This window comes from Lutra lutra, chromosome 5, assembly GCF_902655055.1.
Source record: "Lutra lutra chromosome 5, mLutLut1.2, whole genome shotgun sequence".
Taxonomy (NCBI): Eukaryota; Metazoa; Chordata; class Mammalia; order Carnivora; family Mustelidae; genus Lutra; species Lutra lutra.
In genome coordinates this window covers 63,237,439-63,261,506 of record NC_062282.1, presented here as the reverse complement: position 1 = coordinate 63,261,506, position 24,068 = coordinate 63,237,439, and the positions used below count along the sequence as shown (strand labels likewise).

Genomic DNA, 24,068 nt, shown 5'->3' with positions numbered 1-24,068 from the left:
GGGAGTTTGAGTACTCATGTCCAAATCTGGACTTGGACCTCTCCAGCTGTGTGTGTGTCTTGGACAAGAATCTCTTGAGTTCAAGGTTTTCCATCAGTAAAATGGGAATAATAATTCTAACCCTCCCAAGGTTATAGAGAGGTTTAAGGGAGAGACGTGCATGAAAGCACTTTCAACCCACGAATAATTCCCGCACAAAGCAGTATGCGATCAGGCCTTGGCCTAACTATGAAATGCCGCAAGAGTTGGAAGGACACCCACTGACCCTTCAGTTCACCCCTCCCCACCAGCCTGGGCTTCCCCTCCCTAAGTCTCAGTTCTGCTAATGGAACCAGGAGGCATTTTGTCATCCGATAACCACACATACACACATACCAGACACACACTTAATCTGCTATGAGTCAGGGACTCTAGTAGGCGCTAAGGATTGAACATTGACCGTGGCAGACACCAGCTCCTTCAGGCACTTATAATTCATTTTGAGTGGGAGAAAGAATAAGACACAACAAACCATTTAAATAAATAAACAAGGTAATAATCGGGCAAAGCCCTGGATCTGTGGGAACAGCCTGCATGAAGGCCCTAAGGCAGGGAAGAGGTTGGCCTGTTTGCAGTGTGGAAAGAAGGTGCTGGAAGGGAATGGGGAAGGGTGAGGGTGGCTCCCATGAGGACTTCAAAACCAGCAGAGCCAGATTTTGCCGTGCTGTCAGGTCCACAGTCAGGAGTATAAAAGGGATTCTGAGAAGGCTTCTAGGGTTAAGCAGCTGAGCGGTATGATTTGGTTTGGGGTTTATTTTTGTTGGTTCATTTGGTTTGGTCTTTCTTCAGTCTGGCTACTGTGCAGAGAATTTGGACTGGAGAGAGTGCCGGTGAGCAAAAGGAGAAGCAGAAGACCAGCTGGGCGATCCCACAGCAGTAAACAAGACAAAGAGGAGCCGATGGCAGCAATGGTGGGAGGTGAATGGAATCATATGTATTTTGCAATCAGAAATAAGAATCTGTGACAAATTCCACACAGAAGCATGAAGGGAGGAGGAAAAGACTGACTTCGTATCAAAGACGACTCCTGGTGGCAGTGTGGGGGATGGGGGGTTGTTGGAGCATCCGGAAATGTGGTGATGGCACTGATTGAGATGTCGTGGAGGAGATGGGGAGGGACACAGTGCTGTGCAGGAGGAAATGGTAAGAGAGACCTAAACTGCCATCATTCTCCCCACTTACATCATCACGTGCACAATAAGCAAGTCACCTTGCTAGTTTGTCCCCCACAAGCTTCTCAAAATCACCTCTTCCTTTCCGTCTCTAATTTGCCTTTTGATGTCTCAGGGTGTTCCTTCCTCAGAGGTCTCCCTGTCCAATCCATCTGCTGCACCCACACTAGCCCCATGCCCCAGGACATCCCAGAATGGGGGGGTAACATGCTTGCCTCTATTGCTTAAGGGGTCTAGCTCTGGTCGATGAACAACTGTCCTCTCCTCCACAAACACCGTCCTGCCCAGCCATCCCAAACACCTAGCTTACAATCAGCCTGCTCGTTCATGCTCTCACTCCCCCTCCCTCTCTCTCTCTCTCTCCTGACACACACTCCAAGAAAGCCATATGCAGATGTAACCAGGAAGCAGGATCTCACCAGGAACCCAACCATGCTAGCACCCAGATCTCAGACTTCCAGCCTCCAGAACCATGAGAAAGAAATGTCTGCTCGTAAGTCACACAGTTGGTATTCTGCCACAGCGGCCCAACAGACTAAGACGATCAGGTTCTAAAGGTTTCAAAGCAAAAGACTTCAATGTTCAAAATTAACTTTGAAAGTCCTGTATACCATACACTAAAATACAATATCCATGTTATGTGTCCTGTACAGCAATTCTTATCTCACTGAACTTTGGGAAGCACTGAGTTCCAAAGGAGAGAATCACCTGAGAGGCTATATGACAATGTCTCTCATTCAAATCACCTGATTTAAAATAATCATCAATCCTTAATGGTGAGCATGTATGGGAAGGTGGGAAGGGGTAATGGCTGGCAGTGGATGGATACTAACACAGTGGGGTTTACTTGATTTTTTGTAATTGATATTTTGCCTCACTGACCTTAACCCCCAGTATACCCCCAGTACACTGAGGAAAAATTGTCAGCATCATTTACCATCAGGGTCCAATGGACCCTTTTTATTTTTATGAGTAATTTATGGACGTAATAATAAAGGGATAGTGTTTAAAACTTTATTACAAAATTTGGGGCATCTGAGTGGTTCTGTTGGTTAAGCATGCAACTCTTGATGTGAGTGCAGGTCATGATCTTGAGGTTGTGAGACTGAAGCCCTTGTTGGGCTCCATGCTGGGTGTAGAGCCTACTTGGGATTCTCCCTCTACCCCTCCCCCACCCTGTGCACATGTGCATGTCCTCTCTTTCTCAAAAAAAAATTTTTAATAAAACTTTATTACAAAATTTAATGGTTTAAATATGGCAAATTTTCATTCCCTTCTCCTGACTTAGAAGGTATATAAGCTCAAAATGTACAATGTCCTCTGTATGCAACTAACTGTTCATCACCTGTCATGGAGGAACTGGGACAGATCCATCTCTTCAATACTGATTCCAGATCTCAAGTAAATCTCCAATAAATTCTAGCTTATAATTATTTCTGGTTCTCCTCGCACTCTTATGACAAAACCAGTTACTTTTCAAACCTCTGATGGCTCACAAGTTTGTTAAAGAGAAGAATATCTTCTTTTCTCCAAATTTGCAAAGCATGTTTATGTGCATAAACACCAGCAAGAACGAGTCCAATAATTTTTGTCCATTTCTATATCATCTATCTCCTTTCCATAACTTTTGTAAACACATCTGACTTCATCATCTGCAGACTGTATCAGGGACATTCTGGTAACCAAACACAAGAGGTAAAAGAATACTGACTCCCATTCTTTTAGCAAAACAGGGTGGTCCAGGTTCTTGTTGCAAAATACTGGGTGATGAAATCATTCCTGATGAATGACTAAATGGATAAGAATATCATAGTTTCTCTTTGTCCTCGGAAAGATACTGTTTATTCATTGATTCAGAAGTTTGAGAAAACTTCATCCAGATTATTATCTTGTAAGACTCATAGTCTGAGATTTTTGCTTATAAAAGCAATTTTACTAGCATTACTAGAGTCAACAGCACTGCTGTCCCTTCTGATGTGTCTAACTACAATAAAAATTCTCCTTTGTCAATTTTCTCCTCTTTACCGTTTTGTACAGGAGATGAAAAATCCTGGATTTTCAACTGGATGCTATGAAAGAAACAGATGGCGTCTTCCATCTTCTACACCTTCTGGAAACATGATGTAATATGCTAAGGAATGTAGTAAGAAAACAGAAAGGTGATGCAGTAGTGATGGCTTATTTCACTGTTGTATCATCCTTCTAAGTGGTGATTCTATCACTCTCCCATTTTCTTATTATTTTAGTGTTTTTATAAAATAACTAGCGGTAATATGGGTAATGATGATATAATTCCTGGGGTAATAAAATGGAAAATGTTGGGACTCCTGGGTAGATAAGTCAGTTAAGGGTCTGCCTTTGGTTAAGTGTCTGCCTTCAGCTCAGATCGTGATCCCAGGGTCCTGAGATCGAGTCCCATGGCTTCTCCTTCCCTCTGCTGCTCCCCCTGCTTGTGCTCTCTCTTTCTCTGACAAATAAATAAAAAAAAAATCTTTTTCAAAAAATAAAATAAAAATAAAATGGAAAATGTTTCGAGATATAAGAAAAATAAGATCACTAAGATCCCATGAAGTACCTTAGATTTATAAATGGTTCCAATGGTCCCATATGGTAAATTCAAGAGAGAATGAGTCTTAGTCTGTGTTTTTTTTTTTTTTTAAGTAAATGTTTTCTTTGCTCTTTGGAAGATTTCTTTAAAAAGAGCAAAAGTCATGAAACATCAACCTTTACAAACAGAACTGCTAAGGGGGCGGGGGGACTCAGAAATCAAAATTAGGCCCAATGGACCCTGACAATACATGGACAGTTAAATCATATTTACAGATATGGCCCTTTCATGAAGAATTTCAAAATATGGCCACTGGAAAAGTGCCCCACAAAAAAGACTCTTTCCTCACCCACTTGAAATCCATCAGTTCTCAGACCAGCATGGAAACCCAGCCATGCGAGCTACCCAGTTCTCCGATACTGTGGGTTCCACCAGCACCCCCCATGGAGACTAAGCAGCCCCCTCGCCTGGGACATTTTCCCCTGGAGTTTGTCTTGGCACACAATGAGGAAGCAAAAATGATGACCCAAGGAAAACAGAGAGGACTTCCGGAATACTACTCAGGCTTCAAAGCAAGGCATCAACAAAACTCAAACCACAACCAGACACCCGATGTGTACTGCTTTATATTCTTTCCAGTAAACGAATTTATGGTGAGGGAGACAATGTTCCTATTCTCCTGGGGTTTTTAAAAAACTCTTTTTTATCTTTTGTTTCCAGTCAATCCATGAATACACTTTGACTATTAATCTATGACACAGAGGAAATGTCCAATTCACAAAAGTGGTGTGTTCCAAATCTTTGGGAGTTGTTTTGGGGACTCAGGATTTATTTTCCTTCAATAAATAACATTATAAATGACGGTGAGGTTTCCAAACCAGACCCACAAAAGCCTTAACTCATAACATTATTGAAGCCCTTTACTTTACGGTAAAAATTAGTAGAAAGCAATTTTGTTGTAGTACTAACAAACAAACCCAAATATTGAAGACATATTCTCCTTTATCCTGAAGTTTATTTAATATAACAACCACTTCAGTGAAAGAAAACAAGGGGAAAGATGGAGACTTTCTAGGGACAGACTTCTGCTTTCAAGAATTTTGGAGGCTGGGTGCCTGGGTGGCTCAGTGGGTTAAGCCGCTGCCTTTGGCTCAGGTCATGATCTCAGGGTCCTGGGATCGAGTCCGGCATCGGGCTCTCTGCTCAGCAGGGAGCCTGCTTCCCTCTCTCTCTCTCTCTCTGCCTGCCTCTCTGTCTACTTGTGATCTCTCTCTGTCAAATAAATAAATAAAATCTTTAAAAAAAAAAAAGAATTTTGGAGGCTGATAGCAACAGTTTGCTATTTTGTCTGCCCACATTTTCCTTCATATAGGCATGATGGGGGAAAGCCAGGATGAGAGTAGATTTGGGGCTTACACAGTAGGATAGCTAAGGATGGGGGAGGAAAAGCAGAAAGTTTAAAAGAGATTTCCTTGAAGAGGCAACTAAAGCAGTTGTTATGAGGAGACCGCATGTATTGATTTGCCAAAGAAACTGAAAAGAGGGCAGGAGACCCCATATTAGTGCCCCAAGCCCTCGAGTCAGGCCGAGTCCACTCTGTGGTCAGACAGTTCCCTCTCTGACCATAAGGTGGTGCCATCAGCCCAGACAGACAGCCCCAACGGGGCGGAGAGTGCAGTAGGAGGAGCTCTCCACGTGGAAGCCACGTTTTCCACTCAGGCTCTGGAACTCACAGTAAGCCTGAACTAGACAGTCCCTATGGGCCTACACATCACTGCCTCAACACCTAAGGGCTGTTCCCATCCTCCACCGCCCCACCTGATAGCACCTGAGCAGAAACACTTCTGTCCTACAGGGCATTGCAACCCACATCAGGATTCAAACTAATTACTTCCCATTCTTCTCTCCAGCCTCCTCCTTCACCACAGCAGCACTGGGCCTCCCACGTTTCCTAATTCCAAAGGGGAATCTAGTCTAAGAGCATGCTGTCGTCTCAGCCTTAAATATCATCACAATGAAAGAACAAGATCGTCTATGGTGAGCACAGATTTGTCCCAAAGGCCTTGACAACAGGGCCCCAGATGCCCTCACCAGTTATCTCCCACCTTAACACCAAACTGAGAAACCCCTATTCTTGATACAAATCCCACAGAGGGTCCTCCCTACTGTGGTGCCCTCTCACTTTTCCTTACCTATGTTTGTCAATATCTTCTCCTATCTCTCAAAAGTCTGACCCAAATATCACAACCCACCCCACCCAAAAAAAAAAAAAAAAAGAAACTGCTCACTAAGTGTTCAGCTGAATTTAACTAGAGGAAAACATGGGTCCTGAGCACCAACCACAGAAGCCCGGGCAGTTTCATTGTTCCTGCCACTCTCTGGGTCTTAAACTGAGAAGAAGGGCCCAGCCAGCCAGACTCCCTGCTGAACCTTGGGACAACACCCGCTGTCCTGTCCTTGCTCCTCCCAAGTCCCAGTTCCCATCTAGGATGGACTCAGGTCTGGGGAGACACCAAAGCCACAAATTCGGTATGTGGTGCCGTTGTCTGTTCTCCATTCATGTTAGCTTTATAATAATAAAATAATTACTGTCCCCTCCCCACCCTCACTCTCATCAGCCACAATCTGCCAAATGAGGCTAGAGTTCTAGAGCCAGAAGAATGAGGACAGTTATAACGAAGTCACCAGTCGCTCTCCCCCTCCGAGCTCCCACCCCAGAGCCAGGGCCTGGGATAGTTGTCCCAGGAAACTGCCTAATAGTTGAGCAGAATTTTCTCAGCCATGATGGAACTCAACAGGATGGGCATTCCTCTCTGGATGTTTGGCCCCAGCCAAGTGGCCTACAGATGGAGCCTTTAAGAACGAGTACCTGGGCTCACAATACTTCAAAAAATCTAGCCACTACTCTTCCTTCTATAAAGAGGCAGATGGCTCAGGGGAGAGACAGGAATGTCCCCTGTGAGCCTAGAGCAAATAGCCTCAAGATGAAGATTTGAATAATGCAGGTCCCCTGAGGGCCTCATGGCACCAGGTAGTGCCTAACCAAAGGCAGTGAGGAAGTGGGAGCCCGGAGACCTACACCTGCCTACCTGTTGGAGCTTTCTGCCAAGTAGACTCAACAGTGTCTGCATCCAGCAAAGGTGGGCGTGCTCCTGCCCCTGGACCCCGCCTATTTCTGTTGCTCAGAGAGCCAATTGACCAGATGCCTTTTTTAATGCCGATATTGCTCATGTTCTCACCTACAAAAGAGGCTTTTTGGGAAAAAAGCCCACACAGGAAATTCAGGGGCTTATGGAGTTCTTGGAGAGGCCAGAATGCCCTGGTTTGTTAATGTTTTGTCTCTTAAGGATCAACGCGAGAGCGTTTTTCATAAAGCAATAAAGGAAGCTAAGTTAACTATGCAAACAAAAGCAGGGTGGGAAATGCGAACCACCCATTTTAATGTACTTGTACCCCACCTCCTTCCACAAAGATCTGAGGCTGCAAATAGTAATTGTTGGAATCCTGGGCATAAGCGCTCGGTTTCTTTCACGGCTGCAGACTCAAACCTTCAAAGTGACCATTTATTGGGGCTCTGAAAGTCGGGCGGGGATGGTGGACTGCCCACTCCGAAGGCGCCCTCCCCCCGCCCCCCAGACCCCCGACTCGGGGCGCTCGAAGCGCAGTAGAGCTGTGGTCAGCGGCGGCCACCCGGCCTCCCGCCTCTGTCCTCTCTACGCCCCAGTGCAACCGGACCCAGATAGGGAAGCTCCGGAGGCCCAACGGGGGCGGCCCGAGGACGACCTGGCCCCCGCGTCTCCGCACCCCCTCCCCCAACCGTATCACATGGCGGCCCCAACGAGGCGCAGCAGTGCGTCCCGCCGCGGAAACCCGGGGCCGCGTAGCCGCGGGCAGTGGGTGATGAAACCTCCCCGGCGCATTACCGCAGAAGGCGCGGACCGGCAGCGGGGCGGGGGTGGGGGGTGGGAGCTGGTACCCGAGCTCACCTGTTCTCCGGAAGGAGGGTGGGGACGGCGGGGGAGGGGCGAGGGCGGGCCGACCCGGGTGCGTGCTTGCGGCTGGGCTCTCGGCCGCGGCGCTCGCGTCCCCGCCCTCCCCCAGCCGCGCGAGCCCCCAGAGCTGAGCCGTCGGACTGACGGTGCCCAGAGCAGTTCCTGTCCCCGGCCCCGGCGCCGGGGAGACGTGAGCGTGCACACGTACACACACAGCGGAGGAAGAGGCGCTCAGAGCGGCCCCCAACTTTCTCCCTGCTTCCGCGGGCCGGGGGAGAAAGCCCGAGCCATCCAGCCCGGGCGGTGCTTGGGGAGGAAGCTGCGACAAGACGGAAGAGATGGAGAGGATCTCCCCGGGTTTGGTTTGAGGGTTTTGCTTTTTGTTTTTGTTTTTTGCCCATTTCCATCGATAATTGGAGACTAAAGGAAATCCGAAGCCGGGTGGCGAGTAGCACTTTGGGGAAATGGAAGAGTGTGTTTGGAGACGCGTAAAGTTGCCTTTCAAGCTCCCACCTCCGGGGCAAGCGATGCTCCGCGGCGGGTTGACTCGGGGCGGCTTGGGCCTCCCTGTCACCCGCCTGGAAATGATGCAAGTCCAGTCGGTCACCTGGATCCCTGCAGCCCAGCCCGGAATCCGTCTGGATTGGGGGAGGGGTGAGGAACTGGCACACTAAGTGTTGCACGGTCCACCAAATCGGGGCAAAAAAGGGGGGGGGGTGGGACAGTTGCGCAGGCCAAGTCCTATCTAGTGCTTCTCCTATCTTAGTTCGAAAGGTTTTTTTTTTTTTTTTTTTTCTTAATGCAAAGCGTCACAAAGCCAGGAATTCCCATCTGTGCTCAGTTTGCCCCTAGCGTCACTGTGCCCAAGAAACTCCAATCTGTCAAGGCTCGGGTCTGGGGAGCTCACTGAATTCCAAACGACAGAAAGAGGAAACTTTCCCGGCAAGATGCGGGTGTGATGCGAGCCAGGGGCCCGGGGAGTGGGAGGTGGAGGGGGGGGGGGATGACGCTGTCCCAGCGCAGACCGTCTCCTCCCGCTCTTCTTTAGCCGCAATCGAAGCTGGTATTCGCTTTTATTTTTTTTAAAGTGCGTTCGGCCATTGCCCTGGATCACCCGCACACGCGCACGCGTCTCCGGCCGCGCTCACACACACTCATACACGCACGCAAACGCGTGGCCCGCGCCAGGTCTGCAACTTTGTGGGGCGCTCCCGGCGGAGCTCGGCTTCCTCCTGTAGTAGTTGGGCGCAGGCCCCGCCTCCCAGTCGTGTTGTCAAACGGGCCGGGGTCTCGGATTGGTCCAGCCGCTGGGACAACACCTGCTCGACTCCTTCATTCAAGTGACACCAGAGCTTCCAGGGATATTTGAGGCACCATCCCTGCCATTGCCGGGCACTCGCGGCGCTGCTAACGGCCTGGTCACATGCTCTCCAGAGAGCTACGGAAGGGCGCTGGGTAACCTCTATCCGAGCGGCGGCCGCGAGGAGGAGGGAAAAGGAGAGCAAGGAGGAAGAGTGGGAGGAGGAGGGGAAGCGGCCAAGGAGGAGGAAGAAGAGGAGGAGAGCACAAAGAATCCAGGTCTCCGGGCGGGAGGTTTACACACAGAACCATGTGTGCCGAGCGGCTGGGCCAGTTCGTGACCCTGGCTTTGGTATTGGCCACCTTCGACCCGGCGCGGGGGACCGACGCCACCAACCCGCCAGAGGGTCCCCAAGACAGGGGCTCCCAGCAGAAAGGCCGCCTGTCCCTGCAGAACACAGGTAAGTGCGAGCGCCCCCGCGGCAGGGAGCTGCTGGGAGACAACACGGTGCACCCAAGCAGCGCGCCCCGGGCGCTCTGCCTGGAACTGGGAGCCCATCTAGGGCCGCGCAAACTCTTGGGGTGGCGCGGGACATGCAAAGGAAAGCGCGAGGCTAGGCGAGACGCGGTCTGCGCCAGGCTCCGCGCGCCGGGAATCCGCACGTGCTGGCAGGGTGATGAAATGGCTGGAGCAGGACTTGTTGCTGTCCTCCCCGGGGTCGAGGGTAAACGAGGCAGCGCCTGACACGGCCAGTGCCGGCTCGAGAGTTCTCGGTCCCGTGCAAAGCTCCCTGCTCCATCCTGGCCCGCCCGCGGGAGGCAAGGAGGGTCCCCGAAGCCAGCCTGCTCCCTGACCCCGGAGAACTTCTCTTCCCGGCCGACCGGCCGACCGGGACAAGACCGCCTTCCCCCTCCTCAAAAGATGCCCGACATCCAAGAACTTTGTAAGCGAGACCGATTGTATTGTGGACTTCCCCCTCGGGGGCATTGCTTGCCGGGGAGGGGTCGGGGGAGGTGGCGCAAAGCGTACCTCTGAGGTGCTGCCGCCTTCTCCCTCTCCAGGGCGGTCAGCTGGCGAAGAAATGGTGACACGGCCCGACCCGTGCGCGGCTGCTGCTCCATCGGCTCTCCGCTCACCGGCAAGCTGCCGAGCAGAGCCAGGCGTGCAGGGCACGGGGCTGGCCCTTTTCCCAGCTCCTGGCAGAGAAAGACAATCTGCCTGGAGCTCCTTCACTCGGCGCCCCCCGCCCCCCGCCGCCGCCTTAATTTGGGGGCCTGAGACCCAGCGGCAGCGTGCGTGCGCTCACCGCACGAGCAGGAATGCACGAGTGCCCATTAGGGACGCCCGTAGCGAGTGAATCGCCGCCCTGCGCGCTCCTGCCCGGCGCGTCGGGGCCGCGCGTGGGATCATCCAGGAGTCTCCCACCTCCACGCGCGAGCGCCCGCACCCCCAGCCTGCGCTAGCCTCAGCCTAGGACCGGCGCCCACCCTTCCCCCTCTCCAGCGCTTTCCCTGAGAATTAAACGTGATTCTTGGTAGTTGGTGACCTCCACAAATACACTCCACTCATTCTCTCGGTAGATTTAATCTGAATGCGGATTATCTACTCGGACCCCGCCCTTCTTCCAAAATATACTTTTCTGATGTAATTTTGTGGTTGGCTTAAATCAGTGAATTGGGTGGGTGGGGGGAGGGACAGAAGAGAATCTCTTGCACGCGGCAGCCTGACAGTTAACTCCCTCAGTCTATCCTTTTGGAGAGATGAATTAGGGCAACATTCTGCGAAGGACGGCAGCAAACTCCCGGATCGCGGGAATTTCTAGGGGATTAAGTGATATCTCACACCGGATCTCTATTTAAAAGGAGCCTCTAAGTGCGAAGATTGCGTTTCTGCAGGCTAGCCCCCATTTGGCTCGATTCCTGAGCCTGCTCACAACCGCAGCTCCCCTAGCCTGGTATTTTTAATGCTGATGGTTTGGAGGCGCTGCCTTAATAGGAATTTTGTTTTGATTTTTAGGTGTTGAATCATAAAGCTGAATTGAAACTGCTTTTTGGACGCTCGCATTTGGGGTCAGGAAGGAAATGGCTGTGATTTAACAGCAGCGGCTTTGAGTTCCAAGTAGAGAAGGGTATTTCATTGATGAAGTACAGAAGGGAGAGAGCAAGCAAATCATTTAAAATCTTCCTTGTGTCTGTGGGTTTGGAAAGCTGAAATTGCTTTTGCTTTCAAACTATATATTTTTTAAGGATTTTATTCATTTATTTGACGGACAGATCACAAGCAGGCAGAGAGGCAGGCAGAGAGAGAGAGAGGAAGGGAAGCAGGCTCCCTGCTGAGCAGAGAGCCCGATATGGGACTTCATCCCAGGACCCTGGGATCATGACCTGAGCTTTAACCCAGGCACCCTCAAACTAAGTATTTTCACAAAGACTTGAAGACCATGGAAAGGATAAAAAATGGAGTGCTCAGACCTAACTTCTGATTGTGATCTTTGTAACATAGGTTTGGCTGATTTTTTACAGATACAGCATTTACAAATACTGACACTTTCATAAGTACATTAAACGATGACATTTCCTTGCCCAGCTTTTTAGATCCTGAAATAGTCATTTCTAACTTTATCTTCTTAAATTTTCTTGTAGTCATTACTAGCTTGTATTTCAGCCGAACTCTCTGCATTCCCCAGCATGGCTGAGAATTTTGTATATATTTGTGTGTCATTCTCATTTTAGCGGAAATTCAACACTGTTTGGTCAACGCTGGCGATGTGGGGTGTGGTGTGTTTGAATGTTTCGAGAACAACTCTTGTGAGATTCGAGGCTTACATGGGATTTGCATGACTTTTCTGCACAACGCTGGAAAATTTGATGCCCAGGTAAAAACCACATAGAGCACAAAATGTTTTAGGTTGGCATTGCATGATTGAAGTGTTCATTGGAAGGACTTGTGAACGGGTCTCCTTAGCTGATCTTTATGGTGTTTTTTAGCGTTTGCAAGAACCATTCTTGGTGCAGAGCAGGGTGACAGTTTCTTCCCACACCACTCATGGGGTTCTGTTACCCAGAACTGTCATGGAGTAGGTGAAGTCCTTCTCCACACTTAAGCTGTGTCTACACAGGCAAAGTGGTATGGAGAGCAAGTTGAACAATCACCTAAGCATTCTTAACAGAGAACACAAAAGGCAGAACAAATAATAAACATCTTGTAAGGGGACACACTTGTAAGTCTGGCCACCCAAAGCTCAGTCTGCAAGGCCCATCACATTAGAAACAGGTTTGTGGGGGGAGGACAGGGCCTCCAATTATACATTCCAAGACCTGTTTTCACCTACTTGGGGAGAACAAATGAGACACAAACTTCAGAAAAACTCATCATCTCCAATGGGTGTGTGAGCAGGTAACAGGGATAATTCAGGGCTTCCAGAATAACAGACTACTTTCTCCTAAGTAGCAGACCCTCCTCACCCAACCCAAAAACCCCGAATGAGTCCTGCTCTATGGAGTCCTCTAACAAGGCATGACCTACTCCAGCTATCCCAGAGTAGCCACGGTGAAAAAAAAAAAAGCCTAGTGGTGGCTTGGGGTAGAGCAAGAATCCGGCAAGCCACCCTATGGTTCCAGTGCTAACAACCCAAATACATTTCAGGTGCAGGTGGCATCAGGCTCACCTTCTCCATGTTCTCCCCAGCCCATATGTGCACCACAAAGCCCCCTGTTGTTCTATCTCACCAACCTCTTCTCCCCTACAATTGGAGAGTGGGGACAACATTTGAAGAAAGCCAACAGTTACAGTGTGACTTACGAATGCCACCCGCCACCATCTACTGACATGCTGTAGAGAGCCTGACAAAGCAATGCCTGGGAACCAGAAAGGGATGCGAGAGGGCTGGGAGCCTACACAGCAGAGGATGTGGGGTGGCAGAGGGTGGGAAACAGAGACCAGGGAAGGAAAGAGTAGAACATCTGAACTCCTCAAGCTCCCTAATAGAGCATCCCTTCTGGATTAACTGGAATTAGGAAACGTAATAGGAAATCCGGGGGAAAGATGTGTATTTAAGGGCGATCCCACAGGATGTCAGGGAAGAATACCAAAACAGAATCCTGCAGCCCTCGAATACATTAATCTTCCTTTTTCTCTCAACCAAGAGGAGTATGTTCTCAAGTGAGAAGCATCCCTTTCAAGCTGGTCCCCAGCATGTGACTTCTCCGTGAACTGACACAACCCACCCTCCATCGTCTTTGGCTCCCGCTGGAAAGTCAGAGCAAAAGGGGCCACGGGGAGGGGCTTTTTCAGCAACCGGACACTATGTGTAGACATTTCAGTTGCTTCTAAAGGAAGAACTGAATTAAATGTGCTGGCTGGCTTCCCACTTCCAACCTAAACCCGTTCTTTTTCTCCACTCAGTTACTTCCAGGCCTGTCTAAAAACAGAGGGGTGCCCTCTCCAATGACAGCTTGTTTCTATAGTAATGGGGGAGTGGGGATCCCTAGGTAGGTATCCCACAATGCCTCCCCACCCTGAGAGGCTGATAAGGGAGTTCATGCCCCAGCCTGCCTCCGCACCCCCAACAGCTGTCTCCTTTCTAGGATAAGAACAATCTCGTGGGGTTGCCAGGAAAGAGAACTGGGGCCCAGATGTATGCCTGGCTGCCTTAGCCACTCAGAGGCAGGGATTGTGGGGGAGGGGCTGTCAGTTGGGCAGTTCAGACTCCAGATGCTGCCAGGCAGAGTGCCAGGCGTGCCTTTTAGAGGCCATAATCCTAACAGTTTCAAAAAGGAAAAGAATGCTCCTCCTTGAAGGATAGGAGGAGACATGAGTATGGGTTGGGGGCCATGGGAGGCACTGAGGCACAGATAGCTCCCAATTTCATGTCCCTCGTGGGGTTGGAGGAAAACGCAATGATGTGAGACTTGGATCAGCAGGCACCTTCTCCTTGGGAAACGCTCTTGCTGGGAGTTCGGGATTTATGTCTGGCCACATTCCCCTTGGGTTCCAGAAAGTTTGCCCCCAAGCAGCCAACCCTGGGCTGCCTAGAGGACAGACGGCCACAGAAGCCCCAGAATGAGGGAAATTAGTAGAGCAGCTGGGAGGAAGGAGGCAGATTTGTTAGTCTCCCAAAGTAACATCCTTTTTGGCCAAATGCTGGAGGTGTCCTGTCACTCCAGACGTACCCCCTGACGGTCATCAGCCTGTCACCTGCATGGACATCAGTCTGAGGCAGGACCTTGGGGTTCAGTTGTCCAACAAAAATCCCGTGCAAGGCCAAGAAGTGTGACTGGCAAGCTTCTGACAAGGACTTGTCTCTTTTGCCCCTCTCTCTCTTCTCTGTCCTGTCTGTTCTCAGGGCAAGTCATTCATCAAAGATGCCTTGAAGTGTAAGGCCCACGCTCTGCGGCACAGGTTCGGCTGCATAAGCCGGAAGTGCCCCGCCATTAAGGAAATGGTGTTCCAGTTACAGCGGGAATGCTACCTCAAACACGACCTGTGCTCTGCCGCCCAGGAGAACACGCAGGTGATGGTGGAGATGATTCACTTCAAGGACTTACTGCTGCATGAGTGAGTGCCGCCCCACAGGGGCCATGGGAAGGAGGGGGCCCGCTCCTCAGGCTGGTGTGGAGGACTTTGAGGGGCCTGTGTCTGGAGGCCGACCTCCCGCCAAATGGGAAAGGTTGCACTCTACCTCAGAAAGCTGCACGGACTCCCCTGGGAGGCCCTTTCCCACCGGCCTTCAAGAAAAGTGAAAGAAATGTCCACCGTTGGTTTCAAAAGCATGAGCCATAGAAACAGAAAATATCGTACTAAGCGAGAGATGTGTAGGCTTCAGAAATACGCTTCCCCTTCCCCTCAGCGCAGATCCCAACAGTTCTGAGTATTCCAAGCGGCTGCACAGGTGCCCCAGCAGACAGCCAAGAGCCCATCACAGCGGCTGAGCCTTTACTAAGTGCCACGCATTGTGCTCAGTGGTTTTCGGGAATCTTTCCCCAGATCCTCACGGCAGCGCTGGGAGCGAGGTACCGTTCTCCTCTCCATTTTACAGATCAGAAAGCTGAGATTCACTAGAGTAAAGGTCATACAGAGAATGAGAGGCAAAGCCAGGTCATCCAGCTCCGGAGGCTTCAATGCCAAGAACTGAGAGCAATAACCCTTTTTCCTGCCCCCATGGCCTTCGGTTCCCTCAGAAGGTCCAATTCACCTTCTCTAACACATTGATTCCCTCCCAGAGAAAACACAAGACCCATGTCAAGAACTTGAATCAGCTAAACACCTTTTTGCCAAAGTGGGTAAATATGAACTTGCTTATTCAAAGACTTGTAATTCAGTAATAAACCCCGGAAATGTTATTCCTTAAGGGAAAAAAAAAAATCCCATCTGTAGGATCCTAAACTTTGCAAAGTGAGAGAGCATGTGGTACCCAGGTGCTCCTGACATGCAGCCTGGACAGTAGGTCACAATGGCTTCTTCCTCAGAGACTGAGGGCAGAAAGCAGGCCACTTGCTAAGCAGAGCGAAACGAGTCACATCCAGCTTGATGGCACCATTGGTCTTTACAAAGTAGCTCATGGAGCCAAATCAGTACAATTTTATGATCTCTTGCTCCTCAGTTGGTGCCATGGCCTTCCCCCAGCTATGCCACCAAGTAGGCGACTCCCCACCCCACGCACACACCGGAGTGTGTGTGATCATGGAGGACAGCAGCCATCACCCACCAGTTTCCACCGGGTTAGGAGGGTCTGGGTATCTTGCAATGCCCCCAGTGCCCTTTTAGAATTCGAAGATTTATCATGAATCTCTGCCAGAAGCTCTTGCCGAGAGCAAAGTGATATTGTCTTCTCCTTAGTCACACTGACACCCTATGAAATAGTTATCACTCTTCCAAATACCTGTAAAGACACAGAGCAACAACATCTTCAACAACAACAATAATGATAATCGCTATCATTGTGTGAGTGGGCAAGGGACTTGACCTGGACGGTCTCATTTATCGTTCCCAACAGGGCTGCCTGGTGGAGATTACTCTCTCCACCTAACAGAAGAGGAGAGGGCAGCTAAGAGGTTCAAGATCTGACTCTGAGGTTTGATCCCCACTATCCAGCTTGGGAACTGGCAGTACCTACAACTCAAGCCGATTATCAGGAATAGACATGGGACCTCCTAGCTCCTGACCTGCTCTCTCCATACTGGACCTGTGAGAGACTCATGGGCTCCCAGATGTAACAGGGGGTTCTTCCCTTTTCTCAGTTATACCCCCATTATATAAGGAGAGCGCTGTAAAGGTCCCTTCCTTCAAGCTGCCCCTGGAAAGAGGCAAATGCCCCATGGCTAAGAGACTCCCGAAGCTCCTTTGTCCAAGCTCCTTTGTCCTCCGTCCGCTGTCATCCACTATAGCTTCTTGGCCTCAAGGATGGAGGAAGGGAATGAGCTTATATATCAGTAAGACATTCCTGGAGTGCAACAAGACTTTGTCTTTTCTAAGATTGGAGAAAAGTCTTCTTTGGGAAAGCCAAAGGTTTTGAAGGGTTTTTTTTGCTCCCTCTGGAATTTAAGAAGGGGTAAAGTGCTGTGGCTTCTCTGGTACCTCCTCTGTGGAAACATGGCCCATGGGGCCATGAGATTTTTACTTCTCAGGGGCTCTTCATATCATTTAGAATGAACACATAGCCCTCCACCCCAGTCCGCTCTGGGAATGCAGGTGACTCACCCCATAAGTTAGGCTGGGCCTCTTTTAAGAACACTCACTGTGCCTGCACACAAGTTCTCTTTCCTCTCGCTAAGCCAGTGTATCCAGGCAACGGGTCTCACCGAACCCCAGCTACCCCCAGCACCCCACTACCTTCCTTCTGAAGCCATGACTATGGGCTGCGTCAGCTCAACTTCAAGCTGAACGATGGTGTTGTCCTTGAACTGTCTTCACTGATTTGGGCACAAAGAATCCCATCAGTCCCCAGATATCAAGAAGGCCATTTAAGAATGCGTGGCATTGGTCTCATATAAGAAAATAAGAACTGAATTTGCTTTTCCCTTTAGAGAAGAGGAAGTCACAGTCACCTCAGAATCCACATCACCCCCATTCCTCAACCGAATCCCTATCCATCCCCAAAACACTCATGTCTGCTTAAAGTGGCTCCCTTCAAGCTCTCCGCTTCCCTCTGTTCCTCTCACCCCTTCCTGCCCCACTTTCTCCATATCAACTGCCTTGGCCACCACACACCCTGTCACTGGGTGCTGGCAGCCTCCAGGCACGTCCCCCTCCAAGTATTTTTAAAAATCCTTTAGCCTTGCTGACACCCAGTTGAGAAAGCTGGGCTTTGTCATTAGACACGGGCTGAGCTTGCAGCCTGAGAAGGCACCATGCCAGCTCAAAACACGGCTTAGATTAACACACACCCCTCCCCATGGCTCACAGCTTTCTCCTCGGGACCGAGCGCCAAAGGCAGGAGAGAGCGTTCTCTAGTCCAGCCTTCTCGGATCCGCCTTGGGGTTCTGAGAGCTCATCTAGCAGGCAGACTGCCCTGGCAAAGGAGGCCAGGAGGCAGTCCGTACATTCCCAAGAGAGCCCTCCCCTTACTCTGGGGAAAGAAAACTGGAAGAAGATCACTGGGCTGGTCCCAAAAAGACAGATTCTCAGCCCCCGCAATTTGCTCCTGTTGCCCCAGAGAGGGGCAGGTACAAATCAGACGCTGAAATCCTGACGCTGCTGTAGCAGAGATGCTCCATGACCTTGAACTCCCTGAGGCAGTCGGTTGCTAGTTGTCAAAAGATAGAAGGAAGCAAATATGCGTGCAACATTGCTTCTGTGTTGCCCCATGGCCCCCTCTCACAGCCCGAGAGGAGGAGTGTTATCACTGTCCTTGTCACTGTTAGGGGCCTGCCTTAGAGAGTTGAAGCACCCTGTCCATCAGCCGTGCACAGACTCTCTGACTCCAAAGGCATCAAGTAGGCCTTAAAAGGCAGCTTGATCTCTATCAGCCGGAACATTCCTCTTCTCTGCTCTCAGCCCAGCTCTAGGCCTTCCCAGCCCAGAAGCTTCCAAAAACTGACTTTCTCCTCTCCCCCACCCTCCCCCCACCACAAACCATCTCCATTTTTACATCTATGACATGAGGACAGTTCAACTACAACTTGAGGACTAATTCATAAAAATGGCAGGGAACTACTTCACAAGTCCTAAAACACAATCTGCTCTTCTGCCTAGCAACTGCCAGCTTGCAAAGAGAAGATGAAGTAGGCTAACAGGCAGCCACCCAGGTGGTCCCGGCTCACAGAGGAAAAAAGTCTTGTTCCTCATAAGTGATCTCACGTTCCACAGTGATTGTCCTGCCCGAGGCGATGGCCCAGAGCTGCAGTGCTCATGGGCCGAGATACCCAGAAATTTTGCTGGCCAAGGACTGCTAAAGAATGCTGGTTAGCCACGTGAAACATTCTATACCCTCCCTGGGGATTTTGGAAGGCCAGTGAGATGTGAGAAGGGCTCAGTGAGTGGGCTATGAGAGCCCCTTGCGGGGGACACCTCTTACCAGATGGGCCCGTAAAGAGCAGGCACGCTGTTCCCGTCCGCGGCACATACCTCCCACCCCTGTGTCGGCATGATGTGCTCATTCTTCCTCCAGCATTTCTCCCAAAGAACAACCCAGGGCAGCTGGATGGCCTGAGCCAGAACCAAATGTGCGTATTTCACAGATTGCCGGCCCTCATCCCAACACCTAGGCCCCTTGTGGCCAGCCCTCACTTCCAGTTCTAGCCAAGCCAGACTGGAAGAACAGAGATGCCTAGATAGCCACTCCCCGTCTTCGAACTTTAGTACCAGGAATGGGGGAGAGCTCCATGGGAAGTGACTTTGCAGGGCCGTGGTCTGCCTCCCACCCTTCTCCACTGAGTACAGAGGGAAGTGCATCCAGGACCTTCCAGAAACACCCTTCATCAGGAGCCTAAAGCAGGGGCAAACACAGACATGGGGAAATGGCTTCTGGGGAGCCTCACTTAGAGAAGATTGACCTGGGAGAGTGGCACCAAGTGCAAAGCCAGCCAGCCCCACTGACACCACGTGGCAAGAGGGCGATGTGGAGCTCTGCAGCCCCAAATCTTTGATGGCTCCTCCTCCCCTGCCAAAGAGAGCCCTCAGTTAGGTAGTTCCAACCCTTCACCATTTGCCTCTTATTCCACTGGCCCCAAGACACTTCTCTACTCCTCCCACTGAAACCCTCCTAGCTGGCACACGGGAAACATGCCCAGAGCTCTCCTACAGTCCTTTTCAACACTCACACAGCTGCCCTACCTGGCATTCTCCCCCGCCTTCCCCAGAGGCACTATGCACCTGCAAATTGTCACTGGCCGTTTTCCTGGTGGTAGTAGGCTCAGGCACCAGCCTGTCTCCAGTCCCCAGCATGGAGCCTGGGAGGTAATGGCCATCTAGGAAATAGCAGCTGAGGCCAGCACTCCTTAGGATATGGATAAAGACCTGAAGTAATTCCTGAAATCTCTTTCACCAAACTAAGGCCTCAGCCATATGTCCCTTGTGCCTGGTACCCTCAATGTCCTCCGTGGCCCGTTCAGGACTGGTTCCATTCTCTCTCTTTCTCTCCCTGCTCTCCATCTCCAGACCATACGTGGACCTGGTGAACCTGCTGCTGACGTGCGGGGAAGAGGTGAAGGAGGCCGTCACCCACAGCGTCCAGGCACAGTGCGAGCAGAACTGGGGAGGCCTGTGCTCCATCTTGAGCTTCTGTACCTCGGCCATCCAGAGGCCCCCCACGGTGTCCCCTGAGCGTCAGCTCCAGGCAGACAGAGCCAAGCTCTCCAGGGCCCACCACGGGGAGGCAGGTCACCACCTCTCGGAGCCCAGTAGTCGGGAGACCAGCCGAGGTGCCAAGGGAGAGCGAGGTAGCAAAAGCCACCCAAACGCCCATGCCCAGGGCCGAGCCGCCAGCCACGGGGGCCAGGGAACTTCTGGAAGCAGCGAGTGGGAGGAGGAACAGTCTGAGTATTCCGATATCCGGAGGTGAAACAGAAGGCCTGGCCGGGAAATCTTTCCTCCATGCCGTCCATTTTCTTCTCTATGGACATTCCAAAACATTTGCCATTAAAGAGGGGGGATGTCTACACGCAGGATTTGGTGGGGATTGCGGACTTGATGCAGGTGTGTGCTAGCGGAACGAACAGGTGAGGCAGAGGCGACCTGGGCAGCAGCGAGGTCTCAGCTGGGCCCGCGGAGGGTTCCCAGACTTGCACATCCCTAAGTGAGCGTGCACACGGCCTCCTTGCAACTTTGTCTTCTTTCCATCCGTGGAGCCACTGGGCGGCGGCCCGCGGTTTGCTCTGCTGTGGGGGAGTTGGGCCGGGGAAGGGCAGGGGTCAGACTGGACCGCACACTCGGTGCTGGGCTCCAGGCCCGCAGCTTCTGGTGCTGTCTTGGCAGAGGGCAGGCTGGATCCGGGTGCAGCAGTGAATGTGAAAACCGCCCTGGGAGTCAGAAGGGTGGAAAGGAGATGGGGGTGTGTGGGTGCTTGGTGCCAAATGGAAGTTCAGTTTCTTGCATGGGACCTTGAGGTTTGGAGCTGCTGGGGATGGGGAGGGCAAGGGTTCTAAGTGTAATTTCTGAGCCATTGTTCCGTCTGGGGGACCATGTCTGAGGGAGTGGTCCCTGTGTGTCTGTATATTAACCACTGCTTCGAATCTCTATTTCACTTTTTTATTTATCCAGTTACATCTACATACCTGTCGTCTAAATAAATGGCTTTTGAACAAAGCAACTGGGTCATTAAAACCAGCTCAAAGGAAAAAGAAATACAGCCCATCTTTTGGGGATGATTTTTTTTTTCTTTTGAGTGCTCTTTTAAAAGGAATCAAAGAGCGATGTAGCCATGTGTCTGCCTGCCCGGCGTGGGCTCGCAGCCACTCAGAGCAAACCACATCCCTGGAGGAAAATGCACACGTGAGAAGTACATTTGACAGATTTTTTTTCCTTAGCATTTGGTTACCCCACCTTGACCCTCAGCCAAGATCGATAAAGCCTTGTACCTGATGCCTTGAGGCCAAGTCGGAAATGGGGCTTCTCGGTGTGCAGGACGGAAAGGGGGGGAAGAGAGCAGAGGGGGCTGTGGTTTCTAGCAGGGAAGGCTGACCTTTTACATAAATGGAGGAGACCGCCAGGAAGCACTGAGGGACAGGATTTTCCAGATCCGGACTGGGAATGTAACAACGAAGAAAGCAGTCTGAGTGGACAAAATAAAGGCAGAGAGGAAGGACAGAGCTAAAAATCCAAGGCAAGGAGCGGGGAGTGGGAAGAGGACTGTAACAAAGGGTCATCAGAATGGGGTTCTTGGGGTTGTTCAAAAACGTTCCACAGATAGGCCTTTTCTTTCTTGCCTACTGAGTTATCAACATTAAAGCTTCTCTCTCGCAGCTAGTACTCAAACAGGAGGCCAGGATTACAAGACGTAGACAGGCGTTCTGGGCCAGTTCCTTCTAGAGCAGTGGTCAGCAAACTTTTTCTGTAAAGGTCCAGAGAGTAAATTACACTGTTTTTCGTTTGGCGGGTCATGCAGTTTCTGTCCCAAGTACTCCCCTCTGTCACTGTGGCAGAAAAGTAGGCATATATAAAACAACATGTCACCAACAGGCCTGGCTCTGCTCCAGTAAGATTACATTTAACAGGTGCCCACCTGGATCTGGCTCTTGGGCCCGAGTTTTGGGACCCCCATTCTAGTGAGCTGGCAAAAAAGTACGCACCCTCCGTTTGATCAGCTTATAGCTCTCCCTTGAAGCAACCCAAGGCCAGAGATAAAGAAGCTAAATTTATCTGCTCTAATTTGTTCCAGGGAATGCCCTTACCCAAAACCCGTCTAGTGTTTTTATTACCCCAAACCCAAGCTCATCAGTGCCAGGACATGCTGCTGCTGGAAGGTCAGCTCCCCAATCTTCCATGATCCAGGTTAGAAAGAAACCATTTGGGTGTGGTGGGGGTAGTGGGGAGGGGACAAAATGCTGGGAGAAGCACCTAAAAAGAGAGCTTCAGAAAGCAGGAGAGATGGTGCGCTTAATCCCACTCTGCCCTCGGGGGAAGGAGGACGGGTGTGTCAGGCTCTGCCATGGGAACCGAACGTAAACCGTGGCTGTCTCATGCCAAGGGCCACTGCAGCACGTTACTGTTTTACTTACATCACTCAAAAGCTGAAGCAATAACATTCTCCCGCGTTGCTGGGTCAGCTGTTCATTTGTTCGCCGGCTCCTGGGCTGGATGTGTGAAAGGCATCACTTTTATATTTTCCTCAGTGTAAATGTCTTATGTGTTCACCTACTGATGTCCCATTTGTTGCTTCTATTGTAAATATTTGTCATTTGTATTTATTATTTCAAGTGTTTTCCCCCAAGGCATAAAATGGCTTACCGTGTTCATTTGAACCCTGTCACTGATCTCTGTTGTCTATTTTTCATACCACTAGCGTGTTGCTTCTCAAAAGTCAGGTAGCTCTCATTTCATTCTGGTTCTTAACGTTTTTGAAGCATACAATAGTATTTATCATGAAGGTTCTTTGGCTCAAAACGGAATAAAGTCCAAATTCCCACAAGAGTTGACAAGGCATTTGTATAATCTAAAATGTAAGCAAAGTAGTCATTAAAAATAGACACGCAACTTGGGCTTCATACTTCGTACAAATTGACTCTTGAGCCTTCCTTTAAGGAAGGATGTGGATTTCCAAATAAAGATACGGCGTTTATTTTGAGCTTTGCATCTTAGCAAGATGATCTGAACACCTCTCTTTTGTATCAATAAATAGCTCTGTTGTTCTGAAAGGAGAGGACCTAGTACAGCACAATGCTGGCACCTGAAACCAAATAAATAGCAAACACCAGCCCAGAGCTGTAGTCATACTTAGACATGCACACACACACACACACACACATGCACACGCGCATACACACACACAGAGAGACATTTAAGCTTGAACCAAGTAAAAGGCTTTGCTAGAACAATATGGAAAAACAATGCTACCGGAGCCCATTTCCTAAGGAAGGACAACCTCGTCTGGTCTCAGAATTGGCACCACGTGAGCTTATTAAGTAATAATGTCTGTTTCTGTTATGGATTTAGACAGCAGGACCTGAACGTTGTCACATTGCATTATTTTTCTCCATTCATTAATAAAGATTTCAAATAAATGGCTTTCCCTTGAGTAGCATTGTTATCTGAGAGCGCTTTGGACGAGCCAGTGCATAGGGGGAATGGCTGTGCGCAAGTGAGTTTTGAGTCTATTTAAAATGCTAGATGCTTGGTTTACAGGAAGGTTTACAGGAAGGAAACCAGGTGAAGACAACCCTCCTGGGTTTCTTCTTCACTGGAGGGACTCTGTCCAAAACATTGCCTCACCAAGACACAGAGGTAAACGAACTCCATGCAGCCTGCCTGGGGGCACCAGCCCCCCAACCATTAGGGACATCCTCGCAGCTCCCTCTGGTCTCACCTGTGAGACCCTGGTCTCCCCTGCGGCCTGGCCACCCTTTCTTGCAGATTGAGTTTGTGGCCGATGCCACCAGCATGACAGCCCAACGGCCCAGTACCAGCAGGGAAGCTCCTGCCTCCTCCCCAGTTCAGCCTCACCACAGTGAAACAGAGCTGGAGTCCCCCTTTCCCACAGTGTACCCACCACGCACCAGGTGTCCAGCCACACATTTCACATACATCATCTCACCCCGACTACACCCTACAAGTAGCGGGTATCATCCCCATTTTACAGGCAAAGAAATTGAGATAGGGAAAGCTAAAGCAGCTGGACCCAAACCAAACCCTGGCTAGTGAACGGGGTTGGGGGGCAGGGAGTGGGGGTCTGAAGCCAAACCCAGCTCTGCGACTCTAAGCCCCCCTGCTTTCCCCCACTTCGGCCTTAGAATCTCCACATTTGATTTATTCTTGATTTAAGCCAATGAGTATTATTCCCATTTTACATGAGGCTCAGAGAAAGAATAATTATACTCTTATATTTATAGCACCTCCGAGGAGCTCTGCTTTAGAATAGAAAGAAA

The 24,068-nt window shown here is 50.3% G+C and overlaps 1 protein-coding gene across 1 annotated transcript; it reads left to right on the top strand.

Annotated features, from left to right (window-relative positions):
- The first annotated feature begins 8,563 nt into the window (after positions 1 to 8,563).
- On the top strand, positions 8,564 to 23,207 carry STC2 (stanniocalcin 2). The gene is made up of 4 exons (XM_047730870.1): positions 8,564 to 9,511; positions 11,784 to 11,926; positions 14,396 to 14,607; positions 19,648 to 23,207. The coding sequence occupies exons 1-4, from the start codon at positions 9,361 to 9,363 to the stop codon at positions 20,048 to 20,050; spliced, it is 909 nt and encodes a 302-aa protein (XP_047586826.1). The 5' UTR covers positions 8,564 to 9,360; the 3' UTR covers positions 20,051 to 23,207.
- The last annotated feature ends 861 nt before the right edge of the window (positions 23,208 to 24,068 follow it).